Source organism: Mus pahari, chromosome 1, assembly GCF_900095145.1.
Source record: "Mus pahari chromosome 1, PAHARI_EIJ_v1.1, whole genome shotgun sequence".
NCBI classification, from domain to species: Eukaryota; Metazoa; Chordata; class Mammalia; order Rodentia; family Muridae; genus Mus; species Mus pahari.
In genome coordinates this window covers 22134428-22159908 of record NC_034590.1, presented here as the reverse complement: position 1 = coordinate 22159908, position 25481 = coordinate 22134428, and the positions used below count along the sequence as shown (strand labels likewise).

General features: G+C 47.9%; 1 protein-coding gene across 12 annotated transcripts in view; it reads right to left on the bottom strand.

Moving 5' to 3' along the window:
* The window catches only part of Nav2 (neuron navigator 2), a 643327-nt gene that overhangs the window by 115621 nt on the left and 502225 nt on the right, over positions 1 to 25481 (bottom strand). For all 12 annotated transcript variants that reach the window (XM_029533095.1, XM_029533102.1, XM_021221030.2 and 9 more), the window contains one exon: positions 23111 to 23500. In XM_029533095.1, coding sequence (XP_029388955.1) covers positions 23111 to 23500 — 390 coding nt within the window. The remainder of the gene's footprint in view (positions 1 to 23110; positions 23501 to 25481) is intronic.

Genomic DNA, 25481 nt, shown 5'->3' with positions numbered 1-25481 from the left:
CTGGGGAGATCTTGTCAAAGGACAAACAAACTAATTTTAGCAGTGCTCATTCCCTGCTGGATTTTTACTGCTGGTGAAACAATACATACATACGGTTGGGCAATGACCTGCACCTGGTCAAGGAGATGGCAGCCCTCTACCCCTCACCCCTGCTGACCTACATTCACACCCACCCACACAAACACCACATGCATGACATGAAAAGAATTTTAAGGCTTTATTATTTTATTAGTGTGTGTGTGTGTGTGTGTGTGTGTGTGTGTGTGTGTGTGTGTGTGATGCACATGCTGTGCAGAGGTCAGAGGACTAGTCTATGGAGCCACTTCCCTCCTTTATGCAGCAAGTGCCTTTATCCACAGAGCAATTGCTGTTCCTCTGCATGCATTTCTAGTTTCTGCCTCTGCAAAGGCAACTCCACATGAGCGCCTGGCTCTCTGAAGAGGCCGTCCCTGGTATATCCATCTGAAACCCTGGCCAAGGCTCAGAGTTGTCAGCAGACTCATGCTCTGGGGCTTAGGAACACAGTGGGGAAGGGCATCTCATTTTTTGTAGCTCTAGCTGAGGCTCACATGGGGTGGGGACATGAAGTGACTTGCTCAAGGTTACCAGCTGATCCAGGGCTGAGTCCCAGGGCCCCAGCACCACACCTGCCTTCTCCTTGGGGACACAAACAATTATCACTGTTATCCAATGAGGAGCTGTGATACCTTTGTGTCTGCCACATGGGTTCCTGCCTACACCGAAGGCCACTAAACAATTCCCACATTGCAGTCACAGTAGTCAAGGGGCTTTGCTTCTGAAACCTTCTAAAGCTTACCAAGACCTCAAGAACAGGGCCGTCTCAAAAATCAATACAGATGATGTTCCCCAGTGTCCAAATCCTAGGACAATGGTTATATGATCTCCGGGACACAATATAAGTACTAGGCTCTGTGCCAACCTGGGGCTAGAGAGGTGACAGACCCAGGTTCTGCCTGCTAAAAGTCACAATTATTGGGAATTAGGCAAACTGAGGGGTGTAACATGAAGGTTTAAGAGGCTGGAGGCTGAGGTGGGGTGCAGCAGCCGCAGGTGGTGTCGGAGTGCTGGAGAAGCTGGTCCCGCAGGTGACACTGGGGGTTGCAAATGAAAACAAAGACCATCCAGGCACATGAAACTATAGCACAGAAGCAGGAAGGGAAAATGGAAGAGGTAAGCCAGGAGAGGGAAGGAGTTTGTTGTGGCTGGAACACCAGTGAAAAGGGAGGAGAGTCAACTGGATGCGAGGGAACTGAGGCAAAGGGCAGGGATGCAGATGGGAGGGCAGGGATGCAGATGGGGCTGAGAGCGGCCAATGGAGGCACAGGAAGGTGAGTACCAGGCCCCACTTCAGCTTCAAAGAGCACACTGGATTTCCACCTCTCTAGCCCCCTATTCATTCATGTTTTTAACTATGCCTATGCATGTATGTCTGTGTGTGGGTATGTGCACATGTGTGCAGGTGACAGAAGACCCCTTTGAGCTGGCATCAAGGATGCTGTGAACGTCCTGATGTAGGTGCTGGGAACCAAACTCTGGTCCCTTGGGAGAGCAGTAGACACATCTCTGGGCCTTCTCTTCTGCTCCTCATACACCAAATGCTTTTTTGATGAGCATTTTTTCTCACCCATATATTTTGCTACAGACTTTTCCCTAACACCAGTTCTCATGCTGGCTCAATCACCTTGACTTTTAGGGAATGAACAAACCTGCAGGGTGGACCTCGTATTCCTGTAGCCCCAAAAACATTGCAAAGGCCATGTGCCAGCCACAAGACCACAAGACACCTCTTCCTTCTCTCTCTCTCTCTCTCTCTCTCTCTCTCTCTCTCTCTCTCTCTCTCTCTCTCCCCCCCCCTTTTGTTGTTGTTGTTGTTTTGTTTTGTTTCGAGACAGGGTTTCTCTGTGTAGCCATGGCTGTCCTGGAACTCACTCTGTAGATCAGGCTGGCCTCAGACTCACACTGGCTAAGGAACCCCACAGCGTCCATTGCAACAAACACTAGACAGAGTCCAGGGCTGGGTAAAGAGATCCTTCCCTTTCTTAAGTGCAATGAGGTGAGACCACAGAGCCAGGTGAAACTGGCTGGATGTGACATGTCCTTGTACCTTCCAAGTTCTCGGTTCTACCTAGCCTGCCTCAGCTCGGGGTTTTTCACCTGGAAAGACGTCACTGTTGTGGAGAGCTGGAGGCGAGGGTAGGGAAAGAACCACAGGTAAGGAAGGACTCCAGTGTACTTAGAGCAGCGCATGCAGTGGAAAGGAAACAGCTCTCTGCTGCAAGAAATGAAAGCAGGGGCTGGTGAGATGGCTCAGTGGGTAAGAGCACCCGACTGTTCTTCCGAAGGTCCAGAGTTCAAATCCCAGCAACCACATGGTGGCTCATAACCATCCGTAACAAGATCTGATTTCCTCTTCTGGAGTGTCTGAAGACAGTTACAGTGTACTTACATATAATAATAAATAAATCTTTAAAAAAAAAGATATTTGTAAAAAAAAAAGAAATGAAAGCAGGAACGGGAGGCGGGAAGCACATCAGGCCGGACGATTACTTTTCTTCAAAGACTTTATCAGCCTGTCTGCAAGCTTTTGGACACAGCTTTAGTTTAGAAGTGAACACAGGCAAATGGGCGTAGGTGAGATGCCTTGCTAATATCAACACAAATACACCAGCATGTACATCAAGGGTTATGGTATTGCATAAAGCCAGGAGGGAACAGGAGGGGAGCTGAGAGACAGCCCCAGACCCCACATTTTAGCAGCCTAACAGCACGTGCTTTCAAGGCACGCTGCAGGGTTACAGCCCAGTGAGACATTGATTCTCTGAGTTTATTAGGATGTAAATTGAGTTTCTGGTCAAACCTGTAAAAGGATCCTTTTAGTTTAGGGCCTCTTAGAAGTTAGATGGCTAAACCTCCCTCTGGGTCACAGAGGGACAAGCTGAATGCCTGCCTAGCAGAACAGCTTAATCCCTTTGAAGGCGCCAGGTCTTTACCAAAGGTCTTTACCAAAGGCGGGTGGGCAGCTGCTGTGTCTGATTTAAGATGATGCATATGAAATGCAAAAATGAGATCACAAAAGGGGGGGAATTTTTTCTGTGCTGACATTAAAATGGCGACACTCAAATTCTAGCAAATACCTAGCGCTTTGCTCTCAGGACCCTTCTGCCCTGGAGTTTTAGTGCGGCACACTGACATAGCGTGGCACATGTCACTCAGCAAAGAGTGCCATCCTCTCTGTGTCTCTACCATCTTCCTCACAGAATATTCCTATTTTCAAGGAAATAAAAGCCATCCCAGTCAAAGACACTAATGCATTACTTCCTGTGATGGGTCCCCTAGACTGACAGAAAAGAAAACATAACCAACAGTAGTTTCTGGAGAAAAATACAGGGACAGAGCTCAAGTTTCCCTGTGGTGACAGGACTAGAATTACAAATGACCCCAACTAGGCAACACGCCCACACTCACACCCACATGTAAGGGCAGGGACAGGTAGGAAAGCTCCCAGCTTCCTTTCTGCGCCTTTATAGGCAATCCTTCGGCACACATCCACGCTTTCCTCAGCTGTTTGTTGGAACCCTCCCAACTCCTCCTGGGGCTGAGGGATATAATATAGGACACATTGCCTACCTTTCTGCGTCGCTTTCTGTTGTCCCCGGGGGCTGCTAGCTCCTCAGACCCTCACCAGGTTTCCAACCTTTCTCTCTCCAGGAGGATGTGCGAGTTCTCCTTACATCCCTAGCTTCCCCCTCCAGCCACCGGGAACATAACCCCAGCAAACAGACCTTGAAAGCTGTGAACTGTTCCGCTGGGGGAGGTTCTCAGCTCAAAGCACACGAGCTCTTTCCCTGGCTTTTCTACAATTCACATCCATCTCAATCCTGGCTTGGATGTAAAGTTCTCTGGATGGAGAGAAGCAGGCAGGCAGGCAGGCAGGCGGGCCAGGCGGGCGGGCCAGGCAGCCACAGTGCAAGTGAACCCAGGAGGTCTGCAGCCTACTCTGGCTGGCCCTTGTCAACAGAGCCTGGCCCTCCAGGGAGCACTCGAAAGAGGCTGCCAGGCTAATCAGATGGAGCCTCAGCAGGCCCCAGGAGCAGAGAGAGCAGCAGGGAGAGAAAGACAGGCTGGAGTGGAGGTGTGATCACTGGGTCTCAGGCTCCCGACCCCAACCAGGTATCACAGAATTAAGTTATTTCTATTGGTAAAACCAAGTACAGAAGAGAGCACCCTGTAGGCAAAAACACAGGGTATTCACTGGGATGTGGGGTTTGCAACAAATTAAACTCCTTACAAGCTAGCAGGCTCAGCACCCTCTGGCAGTTGCCCAGGTGGCTCAAGTCGGACCTTACACTTTAGCTAGCTTCCCTGCAGACTCAAACACCGAACAACAAAAGCAGTGATTTCTGCCCAGCAGGGGATGGGTGGGGGTGAGTAGGGGTGAGTGGGAGTGGGTAGGGGAGATGCAGGACTGCAGACTTAGAAACCGAATCCCTCTGTTATATCTACTTCTTGGCATGCCTTTGGTTGCTTATTTCTAGACTGGGGTCTCACTCTGTAACCCAGGCTGGTCCCAAATTTGAGATCCTCTTGCCTTCAGGCTCTTGGGTTCTAGGTTATGGCTGTGCACCATTATGGGACACATCATACCCTTTGACCTCTTATGGCTCTGCAGTGAGGGTGGGACAGGTATTTTATGACATATGCAATATTTCAGTGACTCTGCACATAACATCTTTTAAGTACATGAGTGCTCTATTTGCATGTAGACCTCCATGACAGAAGAGGACAACAAACCCCATTACAGATGGCTGTGAGCCACTATGTGATTGCTGGGAATTGAACTCAGGACTTCTGGAAGAGCAGCTAGTACTCTTTTCATCGCTGAGCCAACTCTTTGGCCCTACACATAAAGCCTTAACGACAAATTCAACCAAGAGTAGTTTCGAGGCCACTCCCTAAAGCGGAAACTCTGAAAGTCAGATTTCTTTGAATCTAGAAGGCCATTTTTACACATTTGCAATCAGTGGCACTCACTCTCAGGCCTCCAGGGTCCAGCATGACTTTCTGAGTGGCCGTGCTGTCCCTTCAGCTGGGTGAGACTCACAGCAGGTAGGTCGGGGGTGTAGGGGGTGGGGCGGGTGGTAGGGTAGGGGTAGGAGGTGGGGTAGGGTGGGATTCAGCAGTGGTACCTGGCAGCATTGTTATTCCCTCCATCCTCTGATTTCAGCACCCAGGTTATGCTGCCTCATCTTTTCACTGTCTTATCCTTACCACGCTCCCTGCAGAGTGATGGATCCAAGAGGGGAGATGTCTAAAATGTGATAGCCTGGTCCGTGCATCTTCTGTAAAAAGCAGTGGGATGCTCCTCATTCATTCATTCATTCATTCATTCATAGACAGGGTTTCTCTGTATAGCCCGGGCTGTCCTGGAACTCACTCTGTAGATCAGGCTGGCCTCCAACTCAAGAGATCCACCTGATTCTGCCTCCTAAGTGCCGGGATTAAAAGCATGCACCACAACCAACCACTGCTGGGCAAGAGCTGCTCCATATTTTTAATAAAAGTCCATGGAACACTAATTTTCAGAGGACTTCAGTTTAGCTTACCCAAGGATCTACACATATAGATAGACAGATGTGCTATAAGAATTTCAATTGGGGTGTGGTGGTGTTGAAGAGATGGCTCAGTAGACAGACTTTCTATTACACAAGCATCAGGACCAGAAATAAGCTCCCCAGGACTTGTATAAAAGCAGTAAGTGGGAGAGTGGACTCTGTAAATCCAGTACTGGGGTGGCAGGTAGAGTAAGGCAGATCCTTGGATCTCACCAACCTAAGTGAATCAGTAAGTTCCAGGTCCAGTGAGAGACCTTGTCTTCAAAACAGAAGTGGTCATGGGTGTTGATGGATGCCTTTAATCCAAACACAGGGGAGGTGAATGGATCTCTGTGAGCTGTAGACTGGCTTCATCTAGATTGAAAGGTCCAGGCCAATCAGGGCTACACCATGAGAGCCTGTGTCTTAGGGTTTCTATTGCTGAGACAAAATACCACCACCAAAAATAAGTTGGGGAGGAAAGGGTTTATTCGGCTTACCCTTCCACATTGCTGCTTATCATTGAAGAAAATCAGGACAGGACCTCAAACACGGCAGGAATTTGGAGGTAGAGCCTGATGTAGAGGCCATGGAGGGGTGCTACTTCCTGGCCTGCTTCCCTGGCTTGCTCAGTCTGTTTTGTTATAGAACCCAGCACCACCTACCCAGGCATGGCACCACCCACAATGGGCAGGGCCCTTCCCCATCAGTCACTAATTAAGCAAATGCCTTCCATCTGGGTTCTTACTGTGGTATCTTCTCAACCAAGATTCCCTCCTTTCAGGTAATTCTAGTTTGTGTGTCAAATTGACATAAGACTAGCCAGCACACCCAATCTCATTAAAATAAAGGAAATAAAGGAAAAGGCCGGGCGGTGGTGATGCAGGCCTTTAATTCCAGCACTTGGGAGGCAGAGGCAGGCGGATTTCTGAGTTCGAGGCCAGCCTGGTCTACAGAGTGAGTTCCAGGACATCAAGGCCAACTTTGGCTGCATATGAACTTGAGTCCCTCCTGGGTTAAAAAAAAAAAAAAAAAAAAAAAGGAAAAGAAAGGTGGATACCAGCAAAGGAATATACCTAGTGTCAACCTCTGGCTCTACACACATGTGCACACATCCACAAGCACAAACAGATTAAAAACTCACATATACATACACAAGAACAGGTATAAATGCCATATGCAATACAAAGAAAATAATCTGAAGTTTTTCTTCGTGTGTGTGTGTGTGTGTGTGTGTGAGTGTGAGTGTGAGTGTGAGTGTGTGTGTGTGTGTGTGTGTGTGTGGCTGCTTTGCCTTCATGACTACATGAGCATCACATGTATGCCTGGTATCTCTCAGGGCCAGAAGAGAGCACTGGATCCCCTGGAAGTGGAGTTAGAGATGGTTGTGAGTTGCCATATGAGGCTGGAAATGGAACCTGGGTCCTCTGCTAGAGGAATGTGTGCTCTTAACTACTGAGCCATCACCCCAGTTCCTCTCCTCCTTACATCCATGAGTCTGGGGGTTGAGCTCATGCTTACGTGACAAGCCATTTCTCTGGCCCAAGAGTTTGAATTTCTGAAATGCTATAACTAGGCTAATGAAATGCATCCTTGGGTGGACAGAGACCCAAGGAGTACAACCAGTGTCCTTAGCACCTCCTATGTAAATAAATGAGCATGTGTAAAATTTTCATCGTGATCCATGAGAACTCTCGTTTAAAATGGGAAGTATTCCACATCCCTCTGAAGATTCACTGGAAAATGGGCAAGCAGCTCTGACCCTCATCCCCACCCCCGTATCTGGGATTCTGTCTTGACTGAATTCTCTTTATTGTGGTTCAACTGTTAGTGTGGATTGCAGCAAATATTTCTAGCACCAGCAGGAAGCTTTCTGTTCACCCTGTGAAAGATGAGACGCGTCCTAGCACACAGGAGACTGCTCTCTAGACAAAGCCCCTTTAAGCTCCTTCTTGGCATGAAACATGCTGAACAGAGAAGCACTGAAACCCAGGAAGTCTCGCAACTCAGATGCACTTAAGTCACCGGGGATTCGGAGAAAAATACACTTTCCAGGGCCAGGGCTCCTTGGCTGTAGGCTGTCCTTAGCAGAGTTCAAACTAAATTTTATTATTTTTAAGGACCTTGAAAGAAAGTAAGAAAGTTGTACAATCATCATTGAGTTTCCTAGCCCCTTCCTCCCTTGAAAGTCTGGTCTATGTTAATATTTTATGTTAATGTGGTACATGTTTGCCACCCACAAGCCCATTTCATTGACAGATTACTGATGCCTATCTTCATGTGAGCTCTTCTGTGTGTTTTTTCTTTTCTTTTTTTTTTTTTTTTTAGCTTTGCAAAAGTCATGTGTACAGGGGCTGGAAGGATGGCTCAGTGGTTAAGAGTGCTAGCTACTCTTCCAGAGGACCCAGGTTCAATTTCCAGCATCCATATAGTTCCAGGGGACCCTGTACCTTCTTGTGGCCTCTGCAGGCATTAGGCTCAGACACATATACAGATGAAACATCTATACACATAAATCGAATTTAAAGAATAAGAAAACAATCACATAACCTCTAGACTAATATCATAGAATATAATCCAACACTCTTAAAAAAGGGGGGGGCTTCCCAGGGGGTTCTCCTGGTCACTGTTTCCACATACATGCAATTAAAACAAGCATGTTGGTAACTCTGCCCTAGGAAGAACCTATCAGAGACGGAGATGCCACCTTAAATCCTGAAATCAAGCCAGGCGTGGTGGTGCACAGCTTTAATCCCAGCACTTGGGAGCCAGAGGCAGGCGAATTTCAGAGTTCGAGGCCAGCCTGGACTCCAGAGTGAGTTCCAGGACAGCCAGGGCTATACAGAGAAACCCTGTCTAGAAAAAAAAAAAAAAATTCCTGAAATCGGCAAGATGGGCCTCAGTTTCCCTAAGAATTAGTTGTCACGATGTGACAAGGGTGTCATGATAATTTAAAACATAATTCTTCAGTAACTGGTCCTGGCCTCCTCTGTGGCAAGAGGCAAATGTCATTCATGTTTAATAGACTCTAGGTTGAAGCTGAGTCAGCTGTGTCTTCAACCTCAGGTCAGGGCTTGGTAGAAATTGCCTCAGAACCTCAAGTTCCTTCTCAAATATCAGTTATCTAGTGGTTTAGACTGAGAGATCTCCTGGCCCTGGAACATCTACCTGGTGGAGATCCACATGTCTGGTGAGGTCATGGCTGAGGAGTGTTAGCCACGATGGCCTCAGAGCACAGCGGACAACATGTGGTAGCCAACAGGAGTATCACTGTCTCTGCACTGTCAGAAGAGTCCTACCTGAGCTGGGGGAATGGTTCCGTAGGTAAAGCCTAAGGACTTGAGTTCTGACCCCACAGATCCACATAAAAGCTGGACTTCGAAGGGTGAGCATCTGAATCTCATTACCCCACTGTGGGGAGTGGGAGGTAGAGACAGGGAACATTCCAGATGCTTCTGGGACTAGCCAGCCAGCTGGGTAGCACGGCAACCAAGGGACCTCAGGGAGAAAACAGGACACCCAAAAGCTGTCCTCTGTCTTCTACGTGCAAACACATTCCTGTCCACACCAAGTTCTCCCCAACAAGCACATCCAACGCACTAAGATACACTGGCTCAGCTTCTGGGATGGCTGTACCTGTCGTCCCAAAGTCTCCGATCTGCTCCGCACATGACACAAGTTCTTTTTACATTACCGCCAGAAACACGTAGGCTGGCTCTGAGACTTCTATGTTCTCTCTAGAAGGTGACTGGAGCCCGTGAGGGTCAGACAGCCAGCGTTTCCTGCTCTTCTGGCTTCAGCAGACAGGCCAGGGGAACTGCCTTTGCCTGTCTGACCCCAGGAAGCGAGTGTCTGGCACCGGGCTTGAGGTTCACACAAGTTTCACCTAGTTTTTATCAAACCTGCAACTGAGAGAAATGCCAAGGTACCCTGAGAACAGGCAGTGAGGGAGACTGGCTTGTAACTGAGATATATCACTTCTGCAGGCTGACTCACCAGGTAAAAATGGCCAGATTTCTGGGGGTTCCTGGGAGAGGGGAGGGCTGCAGAAAGGGCTGGCTACAGGAGTGCTACATGTAGGTATTTGTTCTGGAGGAGGCTCATATTTAAGGCTATGGCATTCTTTTAAAAAAAAAAAACAAAAAACAAAAAACTTCAGGCAGCTGCTGTTGTGGGGTAGGTGCCAGCCTGCAGGCTGGGGACACAGGAATCCAGGTCCTTGACTTCACAACTGCTTGCATGGGGCTCAACAAGGGTAAACGCAGAGCTAAATACCAGAGGGGGCTTTTGAGAGGTGGGGTCCCTCAAGAGACATGTTGGAAGTATTGGCAAGGAAGCTTTGGGTTGAAGAAGTTAGTGAGCATGTACGTGCAGACACACACACATACTCACACTGACACATACAATACTAAAATTTTATAAGCACCTATCACAGAGCCTGCAAAGAGAGCTCCGTTGGTAAGAACGCTTACTGGTTTCGCGAAGGATCTGGGTTCCATTCCCAGTACCACATAAGCTGGGCACGACAGAGCATTGACAGCACTCGGGGGGGGGGGGTGTCCCCTTCACCAGGATGATTGGCACAGGTATGTCCTCAGAAGGGACAGTCGTGATGCAGACTTGTAAGTGGACATGTCTCTTCCTATACAGCTGGAGCCATGGGGGGGGGGAGGGGGGTACAGGGATGAAGCCAGGAGTTAATCAGAAGCCAGGCGACTGAGCCCGAACGCAAACTAGCCAGCTCTTTTGACAGACAGTGACCAACAGTGGAGAGGACCAACAGCAGTCGGGTAACGTGCTGGGCAGGCTGAGGGAAAGTACAGTCCGGGAGAGGAAATGAGGCTAATGCCAGGGGCCTCGAGAACACATAATTCGCCTTAAATAAACGCACCAGGAGCTGTAGTCATAACAGCGGTGACACACAGGCTAAGGGATGGGGTCGCTGATGGGTTTTCTTTCCACTCTTTAACTTGCTCCAATGCAATACTTTCACAAACAAGATAAGCTGACAGTACCATTTAAACATGGCTGGGGGGGGGGAGCGGGGAGTTGGATGGGTGGAGCCAAATTCCGTAAGCCACACAGTTAGAAAGTGTGTTTGATGCTATAAACTTTAATAGCTTTTCAGCCCCTGCCTTCACTATACTCAAGAGGTATAATGACTGCTTTGTGGGTAATAAGTTTACAGTGGGTCTCAGGAGCCATAGTCCACTGCTCCTCTGAACCCTTCATCCTGGGGCTTGGGATCTGACTCAGATGGTAGAGGGCTTGCTTAGTAGAGACTAGCGCCACGTAAGTGGGCATGTTATTGGCGTATACCTGTGATCTTAGCACCAGGGAAGTGCAAACATGAGGATGAGAAGTTCAAGGTCACACTCAACTACATGGTGAGTTCCTGGCCAGTCTGGGATGCATGAAACCCTGTCTCAAAATGAATAAACAAAATCTCCACTCCCCTCATGGTCAGATCAGCTGCCAGAGCAGGAAAGAGGCCTGTCTGATTTTGTGTTTATTTTAACAGGCCTGAGTTAAATATTTTCTTAGACGAAGCACCTTTGGGGTTGCTCTGAATGCCCAGCCTGGCCTGATCTATGGGGTCCTGTCTTTCCAGGAGACTTTTCCCAGAAAGCAACACCCAGTTCTGTTCCCTTGACCATGGAACCACCGTGACTCCTGGGTGAACCAGGGCATCCTTAACCCTCAGCTGGAAGATCTTCCTTTGAAGGAATCCCCTTGCAGTCTCTTAAGACACACAGCATTCCAGGCTTGGAAACACTCAGGACAGGGAGTTCTGTGTTTCTGTTCTCTGCAAACAGCCCCACCTACAACCTAACAGCTCTGATTGGCAGCGAATTCTTCTGCACTTTCACTGCAGGTCATCTTCATGCTTTAGGCAGTGAAAAATGCAAGTCTGAATTCCATCTGTGGTCAGAGCTTGGTTCTTTGGAACCGTCTGTTCACTGAATGCCTTCTACACCGTGCATATCTAGTTTCTATATGTGGAGATCCTATGCTCCAGGTTTGGAGCTCTGTGCTGCCATTCATCTCCCAAACAGACCCCAGCCTTGCTTTAAACTCCTTATGACCAGGTACCAAGGACCCAACAAACCCTTGACACTATCCAGCCAGCAAACACTCAACTACCTCCCTTACTCACAATTCCACTATCAATCCAAGGAAGGGCAGGCTTTGGAGAGCACTAAACATTAGACACATCCAGCAGGGGGCAGCACTGGAAGAGACAAGGCTGGGGGTCTCAGTGGCTGAGTGCTCAAACCAGTAGCCCTTTGCAGGTGGTGTGATATGGGATATGACCCTTCTCCTGTGCTCTGTTTTTAGGTCTCTGATGGGAATAATGACACAGTGACAGTGCTAGACAGTGCCTTGTCTTCCCAGGGCCTGCAGTGCAGGCTATGCCTCAGGGATCACGCACACTTTTAAAGAAACCTGACCATTCCTCCTGAGAGGCCATCCACTGTTGATAGCTTATCAGCTAGGGGTAGGGCCCTGCTCATGAGCTGGAGGGTTGACTAGCTTAACCTTGTGCAGCTCTTGTGCAGGGAAACCACACAGTTGATGTGAGTTCATGTGTGCAGCTGGGCAGATAAGTCTAGAGTACACTGGTTTGCCTGGGTTTCTTCAACCTCTGTCTCTTACAATCTTTCCATCTCTTCTATGATGATTCCTGAACCATGGGGAGGGAGTGTGATATAGACATCCCACTTATGTCTGACCACTCCATAGATATTAATTCTCCGAACTTTGATCGGATGAATAACACCTATTCTTAAGGTTCTTAGCAGCCCAGTGCTCTGAGCCCCACCCTTCTGAATGTCCCTAGCTAGCTAGCTCCTCACTCCCTGTGGCTTCACATTCTCCCTATCACATTTTGTCTTCTAATCTTCCTCCTCAAGTGAAAGGCCACACTGGCAAAGACCTGGGAGCACACACATTGAATCCAGTCTCGGAGAATATTTGGTTCTAGATATTGCTACCCATGAGACCCAGCCAGGCACCTCCCAGAGCTTCAGTCTCCTCAAAGATAGATAGGGAGCTGGGCAGTGATGGCATACATATTTAATCTCAGCATTTGGGAGGCAGAGGCAGGAGGATCTCTGTGAGTTCGAAGTCAGCCTAGTAGTCTACAAAGTGAGTTCCAGGACAGCCAGGGACACACAGAGACACCCTGTTTCAAAACAGACAAAACAAAACAAACAAAGAAAGGTAAATAGAGAATGAAATCAGTCTCCATCTTGAGGAACTGTTTGGCCAGTTGAAGAAGAGGTGAGACAGTCCTTGTATATATCTAGACTACCATAGAGACCATCCTCACTGTGGATCAAATAGACAAATGTGTGGGCCTGGTGAATTGACTCTACAGCCTTCCACCTCCCCCACAGAACTGACACCTCATCTATTTTTCCCCGAGGGAATCATGCCTGTGGATGGCCCTACAACTTATGCCCTGGACCACTCTGGAGGCTTTTGATTTGCATTGTCTCCACCATGGCATGGTTAATCCCCTAAAATTAACTGACATCCTTCAGTCCCTGTTGGTTCTATCTGGTCCTTGGTGCTCAAAAGCAGCATGGCCTCATCGCTGAGAATGCCCTAAGAAGGATAAAGGACTCAGATACATGGAAAACAGGGGCTTAGAAAAATGAAGCAGTTTCCCCAGGCAGTGCCTGGCAGGTTCTCTGACTCCCATTGGAAAGTGTCTATTGCACAGCATGCTGGGAGGTTCTTCACGATGAAACCTCAGCCTCTTATCTTGATCAGGGCCTCGGCACATGCAGCCTCCAGTTTGAGTCTTTCAGTGTGGAATTGCTGTCTCAGGGCCAAGACTCTCCCAACTCCATCCAGATGCTTTTCTTCATCTCTACTCCAATCTGGTCTTTTCCAACCTTGCTACCATAAATCTGTCAAGGCCATTCTAGCTGCTGACCAGGCAAAAGTAACTGGGAAGGGATTCGCAAGGCCAGTGGCTCATGTTTAAGATAAAAAAGCCAACATGGGGTGGATTTTCTAAGATTGTGGCACAAAGGCTTAACAGGAACCGCAGGGGAGCTGTGGGCCCACCTGTTGCCTCCATTCTTTCTTTAACACATGTTCATTTGCAAAGTGTGGACCAGGGAAAGGAGGGCTCTGCATTGCTCTCCAGCAGGGAGTGGAGGATACAGGTGGGCATCAAGGACACAGTGGAACACTAGCTCACAAAGGGAAAGAAACAGCAAAAGAAGAGGCCACCTTTTCATGTCTTTTGGGGGGTTTAAAATGTTTCCGTGCGTTTAAGAACTGTGTCATATGAAATTTGAATTTTGGAGTTGGAGTTAGCACACAGAAGGGCAAAGTAAATATTGTTGCCCCCCACCCCATTTTTGACAATGCATCCAGCGCCTCAGGGTGGGATATGTTCCCTGCATGTAGAAATGCCCCTTCCAAGTGTTGAGTTCATAAGCCACAGGTTTACACTAGAGAGTAGCTTCAATGATCCTATTTTAGTACAAAAAGGATTATCAAATGATCCACCCTGGAAAAAAACTTCACACCCCAGGGGCACAGCTAAGGGCTGGGACTGAGATATTGGCTCAATATATGCCAACTGAAATTTATTAAATGGCTGAGTATCCAGAGTGCTGATGAATGGGCCCCTATGCGATATTCCCCTACGGTAAATAACTGAAAGCTAGCTGAATCATGGCAGACATCGATGAACACTTGTTGAGACTGTTAACCCACATGGAACCTGGAGACGGGAAGGGAATATTCTCCTGTAAGACAGCTGAAAGGGCAGAGCGTGGGTGGGGAAGGGAAGGAGAGCCTTGAGAGGTGTTGATCAGTCACCACAAGGTTCTCTGACACAGTACAGTGGGTTGTCAGTGGAGCAGTTAATGCTCATATTTCACTAATATGTCGATAGGTTCCCACCTCAGCCCTGACTCATTCTTAGAAGAGGCTCCTCCAGCTTCTATCATTTGAGGTCTAAGAATGAGCTGGGACAAGCTGGGTGTGGTGGCACATGCCTTTAATCCCAGCACTCAGGAGGCAGAGGTGGGCAGATTTCTGAGTTCGAGGCCAGCCTGGTCTACAAAGTGAGTTCCAGGATAGCCAGAGCTATACAGAGAAACCCTGTCTCGAAAAAGCAAACAAACAAAAATAATGAGCTGGGGTAATGAGATGAAGTCTTTGAGAACTTCTCTGAACCCAGCTGTGCTAGGCTGTATGCATACAGTCAATGTCTTTGGGACTCAGTACCTTATCTCCATGGCCACAGAGAGTTAAAAGGATACACAGGCTCCAGGAACTCTGCCACCTTCTGCCTGTGTCATTCTGCCCCACTGTCACTACTACTCAAAGCAACATTATCCTCAAATGAGGGTCACTGGTTTCCTACAGAATCAAGAGGCCACAAAGGCCCTGCACTGTTTCCAGACTTCTCCTAAAGGCCCCACACATTGGCTCTCCATGCTAGCAGGAACTACTGACACCCTTAACGCCAAGAAAGTTTCCTTCACTGTGTCCTGGCAGAAGGTGAAAGTTTGTGAAGCCAGGGTGCGTGCCTAAGGACCAGGATCATTACCCGGTTTAAACAGAACTTCTTACTCTTTTAGTGTGAAGGCATGAGAAAGAGGCTGCACCACCAGCCGGAGCAAGGGGCTCACTACAGAGGCAGGCGAGCGGGGTGGAGAATGAGACCCAGCAAGCCTTGCATACGACCTTCATTAAAGGAACTCACATGTTCAAGAGGATGGCTGGAAGACCTACTCCAGACCCAATCCCTGAACTGAAGGAGGCACACATGATGCTAAGGAGACACACTGTGTGAAGACGAACACCATGTGCAGACAACCAAAAAGCCCACACAGTGTGACACGAAGGCCCATCCTTTCTGTAGCAGGGACCCTGGAGCTACTGAACCCACCCTTGCTCCTCTCTTAGAAGTGTGTCATTTCCTAATAATGCTGTCTCTGCTGCAACTGTTGTGATAAACCTAGAACTCGCAACAAATCCTAATGTCGCTATGACATAATAAATATACTTTGGTCTCTGCCCTTCATTATTAGCAAGAGCCCCAAACTCTCAGAATGTCCTGAGTGATGGGGGAAGAAGAGTATTTTCCATAAACCCCTTTCCACCATATCTGCATCCGTGTGGCTGAGCTATCTGTGGATGGTGGCTGGCTGTCAGAGGAACCAGCCACATGATTTTACTAGGTTGGAAGTCCCAGCCCCACCATCCCTGGGGCTGGAGGCTGGAGGCTGACTGACCCACAAGTGGTCTTATTTAAGCAGCCATGGCTACATAGGAGGATGTCCATCAAATCCCTCAATGATGGGTCTCAGAGAGGCCCGAGGTTGGTGAATACACAGAGGTGCTGGGAAAGAGGCTCCCCCTCTTTCCCTGATGGTCAGTCTTCCTTAATGTCTCCAAAGTCAGCCGCTAGCTGGCAGAAGGACCTTCGTGAGCTTTTGCAGGAACCTACAAGCTGGGGTCCTTTCCAAATCAGAGATGTCTGCCACGCCCTCTTGGAAACTGCCTGAAGCAGGGCCTTTCAGGACAACATCCCTACAAGTCATTCATCTTGGCTTCTGGGAATAGCATACACAGGCTTCTTCTCCTATCAGTTTGTCTACAACAGCCTGGCAAGTCACTTAGGGCCAGTCCTAAAAAGACAGTGGGGAGGATCAACCAGGTTAAGAGCCTTTCAAGCAATGAAAGACTTGATGCCACCTACTGGCTGCCTGGGGAAAGACACCTCAACCAACAGTGCTGTGGGGGAAGGCCAAGTGTCCTGGCCCACCGGGCAAGTGGTCTGGTGCATTCTGTGCGGTTTCTTTTTTTTCCTGCTGTCATTCACTACACAGGGGAAGCACAGAAGCCAGAACAGGTGGCTGGGGCCTCAGGTTCAAAAAGGGCTTTGACTTCAGACACATACTCATGCAGGAGAAGGGGGCTGGACTTCTGTTCTAAAGGCCAACTGAGGCATTCATTCATTTAGGAGCTGTTTACTATGGGGCCATCGCTGTGTCAACCAATGAAGGTGTGTGAGCATTCAAGACAGATGTGGCCTTACTCTTCAGAGCATGGGTCAGGTATGTTTTGGCCCTCTCTGTAGCTCTCCCTTCCAGGCATAGGTATGTGCGTACATATCACAGACACACATGTGCAGGCACATGCTCTAAGGTGGCCCTCTCACAGCTGGCACAGACACTTCCCATCTCAGATGACCAGAGAGAACAGGAGGGGTCTTGGTCCTAATGGGGGAGGAGGGAGCCAAGATGTGGCTCATGTGGTTGATGCCTAGAAAGCAGAAATACCCTGTATAGACTGGATATGGATGCTCCTGCTGGTATCCTAGGGAAGGGAGGCAATTTAGTCTCCACAAGGTCTTACAAACTGAAATTCGTGATGGGACTGGCAACTTTCTAAGAAGGAGGAAACACAAGCTTTTTCTTTCTTTGCCATGCAAAGATGTGGCTGCCATTTTTACACTAGAAAGAGAGGCCTCACTGAAACCTGTCTGCTATTTAAACCCCAAGTCTAAGGCACTTTACGATATCTGTCTGGACTGTCCAAGGTACATCCTGAAGTACCAGCAGGGGGCAGGCCCCTGTTTTTTTTTTTTTTTTTTTTTTTTTTGAGGAACTATGTCTCCCAGGAGAAAACTGCCCACATCTGTTGATGGGGTATTGCCTGCCACCAAGCAGGGGAAGTCAGGCTGTGCAGACATCAGGCTTGAAGACCAGAGTGCTTGAAGCTTAGCCTTCTCTTCCATGCTGGCTAGCCACAGCTGAGGAGCAACTTCTGTGCCTGTAATATCACCACTTTAACATAACTGTACCACTCAAAGGCAATGGGGCTACAGCAATGTCTATATTGGCCACTAGATGACATCACAGGCTAAGCTGGCTTCCTCTAAGTGTTCTGTGACAAGGACCACTGGGAGGTCCTGCCAGGGTGGGCAACACAGTCACAAAACATTAAATACATACTATGCCCTACTCTCTAGATTTAGGCAAGTGATAGGTACTATCCTTCTCCTAGACACATGGAAAAACACGCAGGCTTATTTATGCATACATAATGTATCTATGGACATACATACGTGAGTACCTATGGTTCTTTGCCTGGTGCCAAGCAACATCACCAATTTTTAATATTAAGAATGTGTACCAGTCCATTTGGTAGGGAAGGGATTAAATCTCTGGCCTCTTTTGTTCTTAGTCCATGTTATGTGATGCCAGACAGTCCTCAAACACTCACATGAGAAAAGCTTACCTGGTTGTTTAGGGATGAGCCAAGGCCAACAGAACCACATAGCCGGGCATGTCTATGGGGTGGTGTTTTTCAGCACAGCCAGACAGGCTTTGCTAGGGAAAGCAGCCACATGGAGAAGTGGCATGGCCAACACACAGAGAGCTGCAGACACAGAACTCACTTGTGTTAATGGCACACTTGGCCCAACCAGGAAAGTGCAGACTGTGTGGGGCCATAAGTGGGTAAGTTGGATGGGAGACAGATGGATAAACCACTGAGAGTGCTCTGTGCTCACTTCAGAGCCATTTTCAAAGGCTACAGAAGCCACCAAAGGTTCTTAAAGAGAGCAAGAGGACTTTTGAGGTTAAGTTTAAATGGTTGATTTTTCCAGGAAGGGATGTATATTTATACTTCAGAAGATTATACAATCCAGTGCTGCCTTTGAAAAGGGGGGAAAACCCTTCAAACATATGGATGCTAAATCTCCCCTTATAATTTTATTCCGTGCCACATGGCACTCTGAAGTTTTAGAATCAGAGCATAGGACTGACTCAAGACATTAAGACTTGCTAAGGGATCCCTTCCTCTGTCACTTTAATTTCTTTTCGATTATAACTAAGACCCAACTTATCAGATAGAAGAAGCAGCGGGGCCAGGTGATGACGTGTAATGTACTTACACACCAGGGTGTGATAAATACACAGAGGGACGACAGCCCTCTCCATGTCATGCGGCTCTTAGCTAGACTCCACAGTGATGCAGAAATGTTGGGGTCAGGTGCACACATAAAGAACACAAGCTGCACATGAAAAGCAGCTGATACACTGAGCCAGGGCCCAGCATCATTTAAAAATCAAAGTAACAGGTTTCCAGAAACTAGACCTAACTTCCATATCAGGTTTCTGAATACATCTGCTGTCAACTTTTGCAAACATTTTCCTTCAAGAGCCTCTAAGCTGATAAAGATTGCTCAGGCATCGAGGCTATGCTTCTCTGAAGCCAAATGAACAGCTGGATACAAGCTTGTCAACGCACTGCTCCTAAGTCCCCATATGTTACAGGCTGAAAGGACATCTAGATCCTAGTGGAAATGTTGTGTCTTTGTTAGATAAACATCTGTAACAAGATGCAACCTCAAAGAGAGGTCAGATAGAAGGTTAAAATGTGCATCTGGGGGCTGGTGAGATGGCTCAGTGGGTAAGAGCACCCGACTGTTCTTCCAAAGGTCCAGAGTTCAAATCCCAGCAACCACATGGTGACTCATAACCATCCATAACAAGATCTGACGCCCTCTTCTGGAATGTCTGAAGACAGCTACAGTGTACTTACATATAATAAATAAATAAATCTTTAAAAAAAAATGTGCATTTGGGGACTGGAGAGTTTGGGGAATTTAGGTGACATCACAGGGCTCACAAAAGAGGTCGCAGGGGCTTAAACCCTTGATGGAGTTTCTCATCCATCCACTGTCTACTCTGTCCATTCCCTCAAAAGTGATGTGTTGGGCAGATTCTGGAGAGCAGAAAAGCAGCCAGTCCCGATACTCACAACTGTGTCAGTTTATGAAAAGAAAAAGAAGAGGCTTAGAGAGGCATTAGGCACTGGGCATGTGATCTGCTAATGTGACCTCACAGGAGAACCCTACGTGTGACTGCACAGACGGTGGCAGGCTTGGCAAGTGTTCCAGAAAGCTCCCAGTACAAAGAACATGAAGTATCACTTAGGTTGCCTCTTCTGGTTTGGAAAGTCCTAAAGTAGAAAGTGTACTGAAGCAAAGTGCAGAGTCCCTGGGTGTCAGTCACAGGGCTGTGCTTCCGCTTCCACTTCCGCATGACCTACACTTCCTCTAAGACCTATTTCAAATCCTGAAAGCACCAGCTTCCCAAAGCAGGGAGCCAAGGAAAGCAGGGCTTCTCTCTGGGCCATCGCTAAGCTTCAGCCTGGAGTGTGCACATGTCTCCACCTTGTGGACACTACTAATACTCTATTAAACACAATCCATTATCCAGCGATAGCAAGGACATAGATCTTTGTCACAGGGTACCGAAGCCTCAGAGGAACCAGGATGTGGGCTCATATATCATGCACGATGAGAAAGGAAATGACCAATTGGAGGTCAGCTGGGCTGGATGCCCAAACTGCCTAAACAACAGTAAAAGACTCTGTGCACTTCACTTTCATACATACACTATATATATGCCTGTTTACAGTGTTCATGGAAAGCTAGAAACACACAATGATGCTGACTTGGCCAGACTATGCCAGACTATTCATCAGGGAATAGGCGTTCGAAGCTTTTCTGGATGGGAGCACTCTATTAAGGCTGTAAGAATTTAGTAGCTCTTGGTTTTAAAGGTTTTACCACCTAAAATACTCCCAACTTCAGCACAAAATCCAAACATCTCTATGCCTATGCTTTAAATTTTTTATTACATTTTTTTCTTCTTAAATATCTTTTAGTGTGTGTGAGGGAGAGAAAGAGAGAGAAAGAGAAAGAGGGAGGGAGAGAGGGAAGAAAGGGGACAGAGAGAGAAGAAGGGAGGGAGAAGGGAAGGGGAACAGAGAAAGAGAGGGAGGAAGGGGAACAGAGAAAGAGAGGGAGGAAGGGAGAGGGAGAGGGAGAGGGAAGGAGGGAGAGGGAGAGGGGAAGAGAGAAAAGGGGGGAGGGGATATATACTTGTGCACATGACAATGTGAGGCAATGACAGACCACTGCTCTGTCACTCTCTGAGACTGGGTCCCTTACTGAACCCAGAGGAAGGGTAGTAGATAGAACCCTCCGTGACTCTCTTTCCTTCTGCTCCCCCACAGTGCCAAGTTAAGTTTCACAAATCTATACCCAGTTTTTAAATGTGGGTGCTGTGATTTGAACTCAGGTCCTCCAGAAATTACCCTAACCCATGCAACCACCTCCCCAGCTCTATGCCTGTGCTTATTTGTAGCTGGGGCTGCAGAGATGGCTCAATGGTTGAAGGCACTGGGTACTCTTTTTTTTTTTTTTTTTTTTTTTTTTTTTTTAAGATTTATTTATTTATTATATGTAAGTACACTGTAGCTGTCTTCAGACACTCCAGAAGAGGGCATCAGATTTCATTACGGATGGTTGTGAGCCACCATGTGGTTGCTGGGATTTGAACTCAGGACCTTTGGAAGAGCCATCGGCGCTCTTAACCATTGAGCCATCTTGCCAGCCCCTGGGCTCTGCCTCTTAACAGGCACAGAACCACTCGTAAGCTGCTTGTGGACGTTGTACATCGTGGTGCGCACTAGGCTCCGCACCACGATGTACAACGTCCACAAGCAGCTGCTTGTGGACGTTGTACATCGTGGTGCGGAGCCTAGTGCGCACCACGATGTACAACGTCCACAAGCAGCAGCAATAAGGTACTGACAAGATGGTGTAGAACACTGGTTACAATCAGTGGGCTCTGGAGCTACTTTCCCTGTGCCTGGTCTCTGTATGTATGTGTGCATGTCTGTATGCATGTCTGTATGTATGCATTTTAGTTTTATGAGACAGTTTCTCTGTGTAACTTTGGCTGTCCTAGAACTCATAGAAATCCACCTGCCTCTGCTCCCCAGGTACTGGTATGCCATCACCACCAAGCTTTTTTTAAAAACCATATATTTTTAATTCTGTGTCTGAGTGTAGGTATGTGTAAGCAAGTGAAGGTACCCACAGAGACGGGTGTTGGATTCCTCGGAGCTGGAGTTACAGGTGGTTGTCAGCTTACCTGATGTGGGTGCTGGGAACTGAACTTGGGTCCTCAGGAAGAACGGCATGCGCTCTCAACTGATGGTGATCATCTCTCTAGTCCTGGGCTCTGCCTCTTTTTTTTTTTTTTTTTTTTTTTTTAAGATTTATTTATTTATTATATGTAAGTACACTGTAGCTGTCTTCAGACACTCCAGAAGAGGGCATCAGATTTCATTACGGATGGTTGTGAGCCACCATGTGGTTGCTGGGATTTGAACTCAGGACCTTTGGAAGAGCCATCGGCGCTCTTAACCATTGAGCCATCTTGCCAGCCCCTGGGCTCTGCCTCTTAACAGGCACAGAACCACTCGTAAGTTTCCTTGCTTTCCTATTCCAGCTTCTTCATTTATCAGCCAAGGACTATGATATCATTTTTCCTTAGGATGGAGCAAGATAACACAAACAAGCACTAACTCAGTATGTGGCAGCCAGCAGGGGCTGTAGCCATGATTAACTTTACACCACTGGTTCTACATCCCATGTCTGTGGGGAACGTATATGGTTGCTAGCCCTGATGTTCCTTATCTGCAATTTTCATTGCTAGGACATTAAGGGTGGACATGGTCTTAGGAAACTGTAGAGCAAGTCATGGGAAGGGAGAAGTCTCAGATAGGCAAAAATAAAGAAATATAAATGACATTTACAACATAGCTGAACGTGAAACCACAAATAGACCCTCCTCCCTCTTGTACACTGGGTATATACACTGATCCTTATGAAGCACTTCCAGGCGCAGCATCATGGTGGCAAGTCTTCAACTCATGGAGAAAGAACAGAGAAAAGGAGACCTTCGGTTTCTTCCTCTAGCCATACAACCATGTTGCTCACCCATTCAGAAGTACCCATTAGCTCTGATGCACACTGCACTAGGGACTTAGCACAGTAAGAAGGGAGGGGAGACAATAATATATCAACTTATCCTTAGGGTGACTTTACATAGTGTGGTACACTTTGAAGAGAGCCCACCATGGGGTGCAGCAGTGGTGAGGGCACCAGATAAGACACCCTTTCAAATGCAATGGCCAGTGGGAGGAAGCTCCGCAAAGACCAAGGAGACAGAATGTAAGGCCAGAAACTGCAGAGATGGTGTGGCTGGAAAGAGGTAGTGGAAATGGAGGATGGAGGGAGGAGGTGCAACCCAGAGGAGAGTGAAGTGGGAGGCTGAGGGGAGATGCATGAGCCCTGAGAGGAAGGAAACAGCCAGGCCACACAAGCCCAGGAGGCCAGGCCACCATTCGGGCAGTTACCCAGAGCAAGGCTTGTGTAAGGGACATAGGCAGCAGATATGTTTACATAGTAAAGTTTTCTGGGTCCCCAGCTGAGTCTGTCTACTGGCTCCTTTTGAATCACAGCCCAGCAGTGGTCCCCAGTACACCACAGAGCCTTTGGCAGTTGCAGATGAGGTAGCAACAGCTCTAGAGACCTCTTAGTAAAGGCAGGCAGGAGGGAAGCGAGGGCCAGGCCTTCCCATTTGTTTACTTACCCGCTAGTGATGTCATCACTTCGGATATTCTTGCTCAGGACATCCCCATCACTCATGTAGCCTGGGGCGTCCATGCTGATGCCTTCCAGGTCTACATCATCGCCTGCCTTGTCCGAGACATCCACATGGCAGATGCTGCTGCCCCTAGAGGCCAGCTGCCTTCTCAGAGGGGCAGAGTACACGTAGCGGCCTGCCTCGGCACTGATGAAGCGGCTGGCGTTGGCTCGAGGTGGATACCCGTTGCCCATTGAAGGGGCATCTCCTGCCTGGAGCCGGGGGCTGGACTGTCCGAGTCTCCAGGACAGAGGAGTGGGTCTTCCTGTGAGGCTGAGGATGCTGCGGCCGCTTATCTCAGTGGTGACATTGGTGTCAAACGTGGTTTCTAATGTGCTGAAAACATAAAACCAACCGAGGTTAGACCCCAGTGGGTGCAGGTTAGGTGGTTTTTAAATGTTCAGAACCAGAGAGAAAAAGAGTCTCATTTATAAAGCAGGACAAAACAGCAGGCATCAAGTACCACCTGGCGTAGTGCCTTTATTAACAAGAAAAAAGAGAAGCTACGTGTTTGCCTACACATTCTGGAAAGCCTATATTGGGGATGTTCCCTCTCCTCCTCTCCTCCCCTCCCCTCCCCTCCCCTCCTCTCTTCTCCTCTCCTCTCTAGACCAGGCTGGCCTCCAACTCAGAAATCTGCCTGCCTCTGCCTCCCGAGTGCTGGGATTAAAGGTGTGCACCACCATGCCCGGCGGGGATGTTCTCTTTTAAAATGAGGTATAAGATACCCTTCACTGACTCTTTAATTACATGCAAGGTGCAAAGCCTCATTCAACTAGAATACTGGACTCTTCTTTCCAGTTCAGGAAGCAGAAAATGCTTAACTTGTGAAGAAGCGACAAAGGACCCTCCGACCTATTTGTTCCAGAGTTGCTGTGTCAGGATTTCTTCAAGGGTTAACTATAGTTGCCTGAGGTGGGGCTCCTAAAACTTCACACACCTCTCTCCCTCCCTCCCCCCATCCCCAACCTAGGAAATTACCTCATTTTACATCTTGGCTCTGAAGACAGAATCCACAGTGGCTAAAACTCAGATCTACTCTTTCTTTCTTTCTTTCTTTCTTTCTTTCTTTCTTTCTTTCTTTCTTTCTTTCTTTCTTTCTTTCTTTCTTTCTTTCTTTCATGTAAGTACACTGTAGCTGTCTTCAGACACCCCAGAAAAGGGCATCAGATCATTACAGATGGTTGAGAGCCACCATGTGGTTGCTGGGATTTGAACTCAAGACCTTTGGAAGAGCAGACAGTGCTCTTAACTGCTGAGCCATCTCTCCAGCCCCCAGGTGGCACCATTCTATGATGCTGGTGTCCCAGGCTGAATCAAAGGAGAAATTTGAGGGAGCTGAGCACCAGCTGCATCAACCTCTGCTTCCTAACTATGAGCCCCGGCCTCAAGGTCCCCACCAAGATGAATTATAGCCCCTTAAGCTAAAAACCAAAACAAACTTCTTTCTTCCTCAAGTCACTTTCCTTAGGCATTTAGCCACAGCAATGAGTAGAGTAACAGATACAGAGGGGAAGCCCTGCACTTCCTCCTTTTTGCCAGTTACCAAAGAAAGTGAAACTGGAGAAGCAACCAGAGAACCCTTGGGAGCCCAGCGGGTAGCAGGGGACTCTTTTGATTTTCAAAGCCAAAAACAAACTGTGAGACCTTGTTCTGCCAAAATCAGGAAGGAGTGCCCACATTACATCCTCCTTAAGGCTCTCACTGAACAAGGAAAACAACCCGAGATTCCTTCCAACAAAACCATAGTTTAAACAGGGCGAAGTTTTGCAAACACTTTCTCTCATCTTTCACACACGTGCATGACTAACAGTATCGGTGTTGTGTATCAGGAGACCTGGTAGGAATTCAAGTTACTCAGTTTGTCACACGGGTCAAACATAGTTCACCTGTTCCTTCCAACCGGCTTGCTGTAGTTTTGAAAAATGCAAGTAAAATAAAGTTTTAAATGGAGCTGGAGCAATTTCCTCTGGGCAGTGAACTTGGAAACCTTGTGCTCTGGGGTGGTATCCGCCTACATCCCCTTCACTCTGCGTATTGTCTTGGATTCTTTGTGAATTCTAACACGCTTGAGAACAAGGATTTCTATTCCACTCTCAACCAAACCACTTTATGGGTGGCACGGTGGGCAGGAGAGAAGCAGAGTTAGAAGGAGCTCCCAGAGTTAGAAGGAGATGGCTCAGCGGGTAAGAGCACCCGACTGCTCTTCCGAAGGTCCGGAGTTCAAATCCTAGCAACCACATGGTGGCTCACAACCATCCGTAACAAGATCTGACGCCCTCTTCTGGAGTGTCTGAAGACAGCTACAGTGTACTTA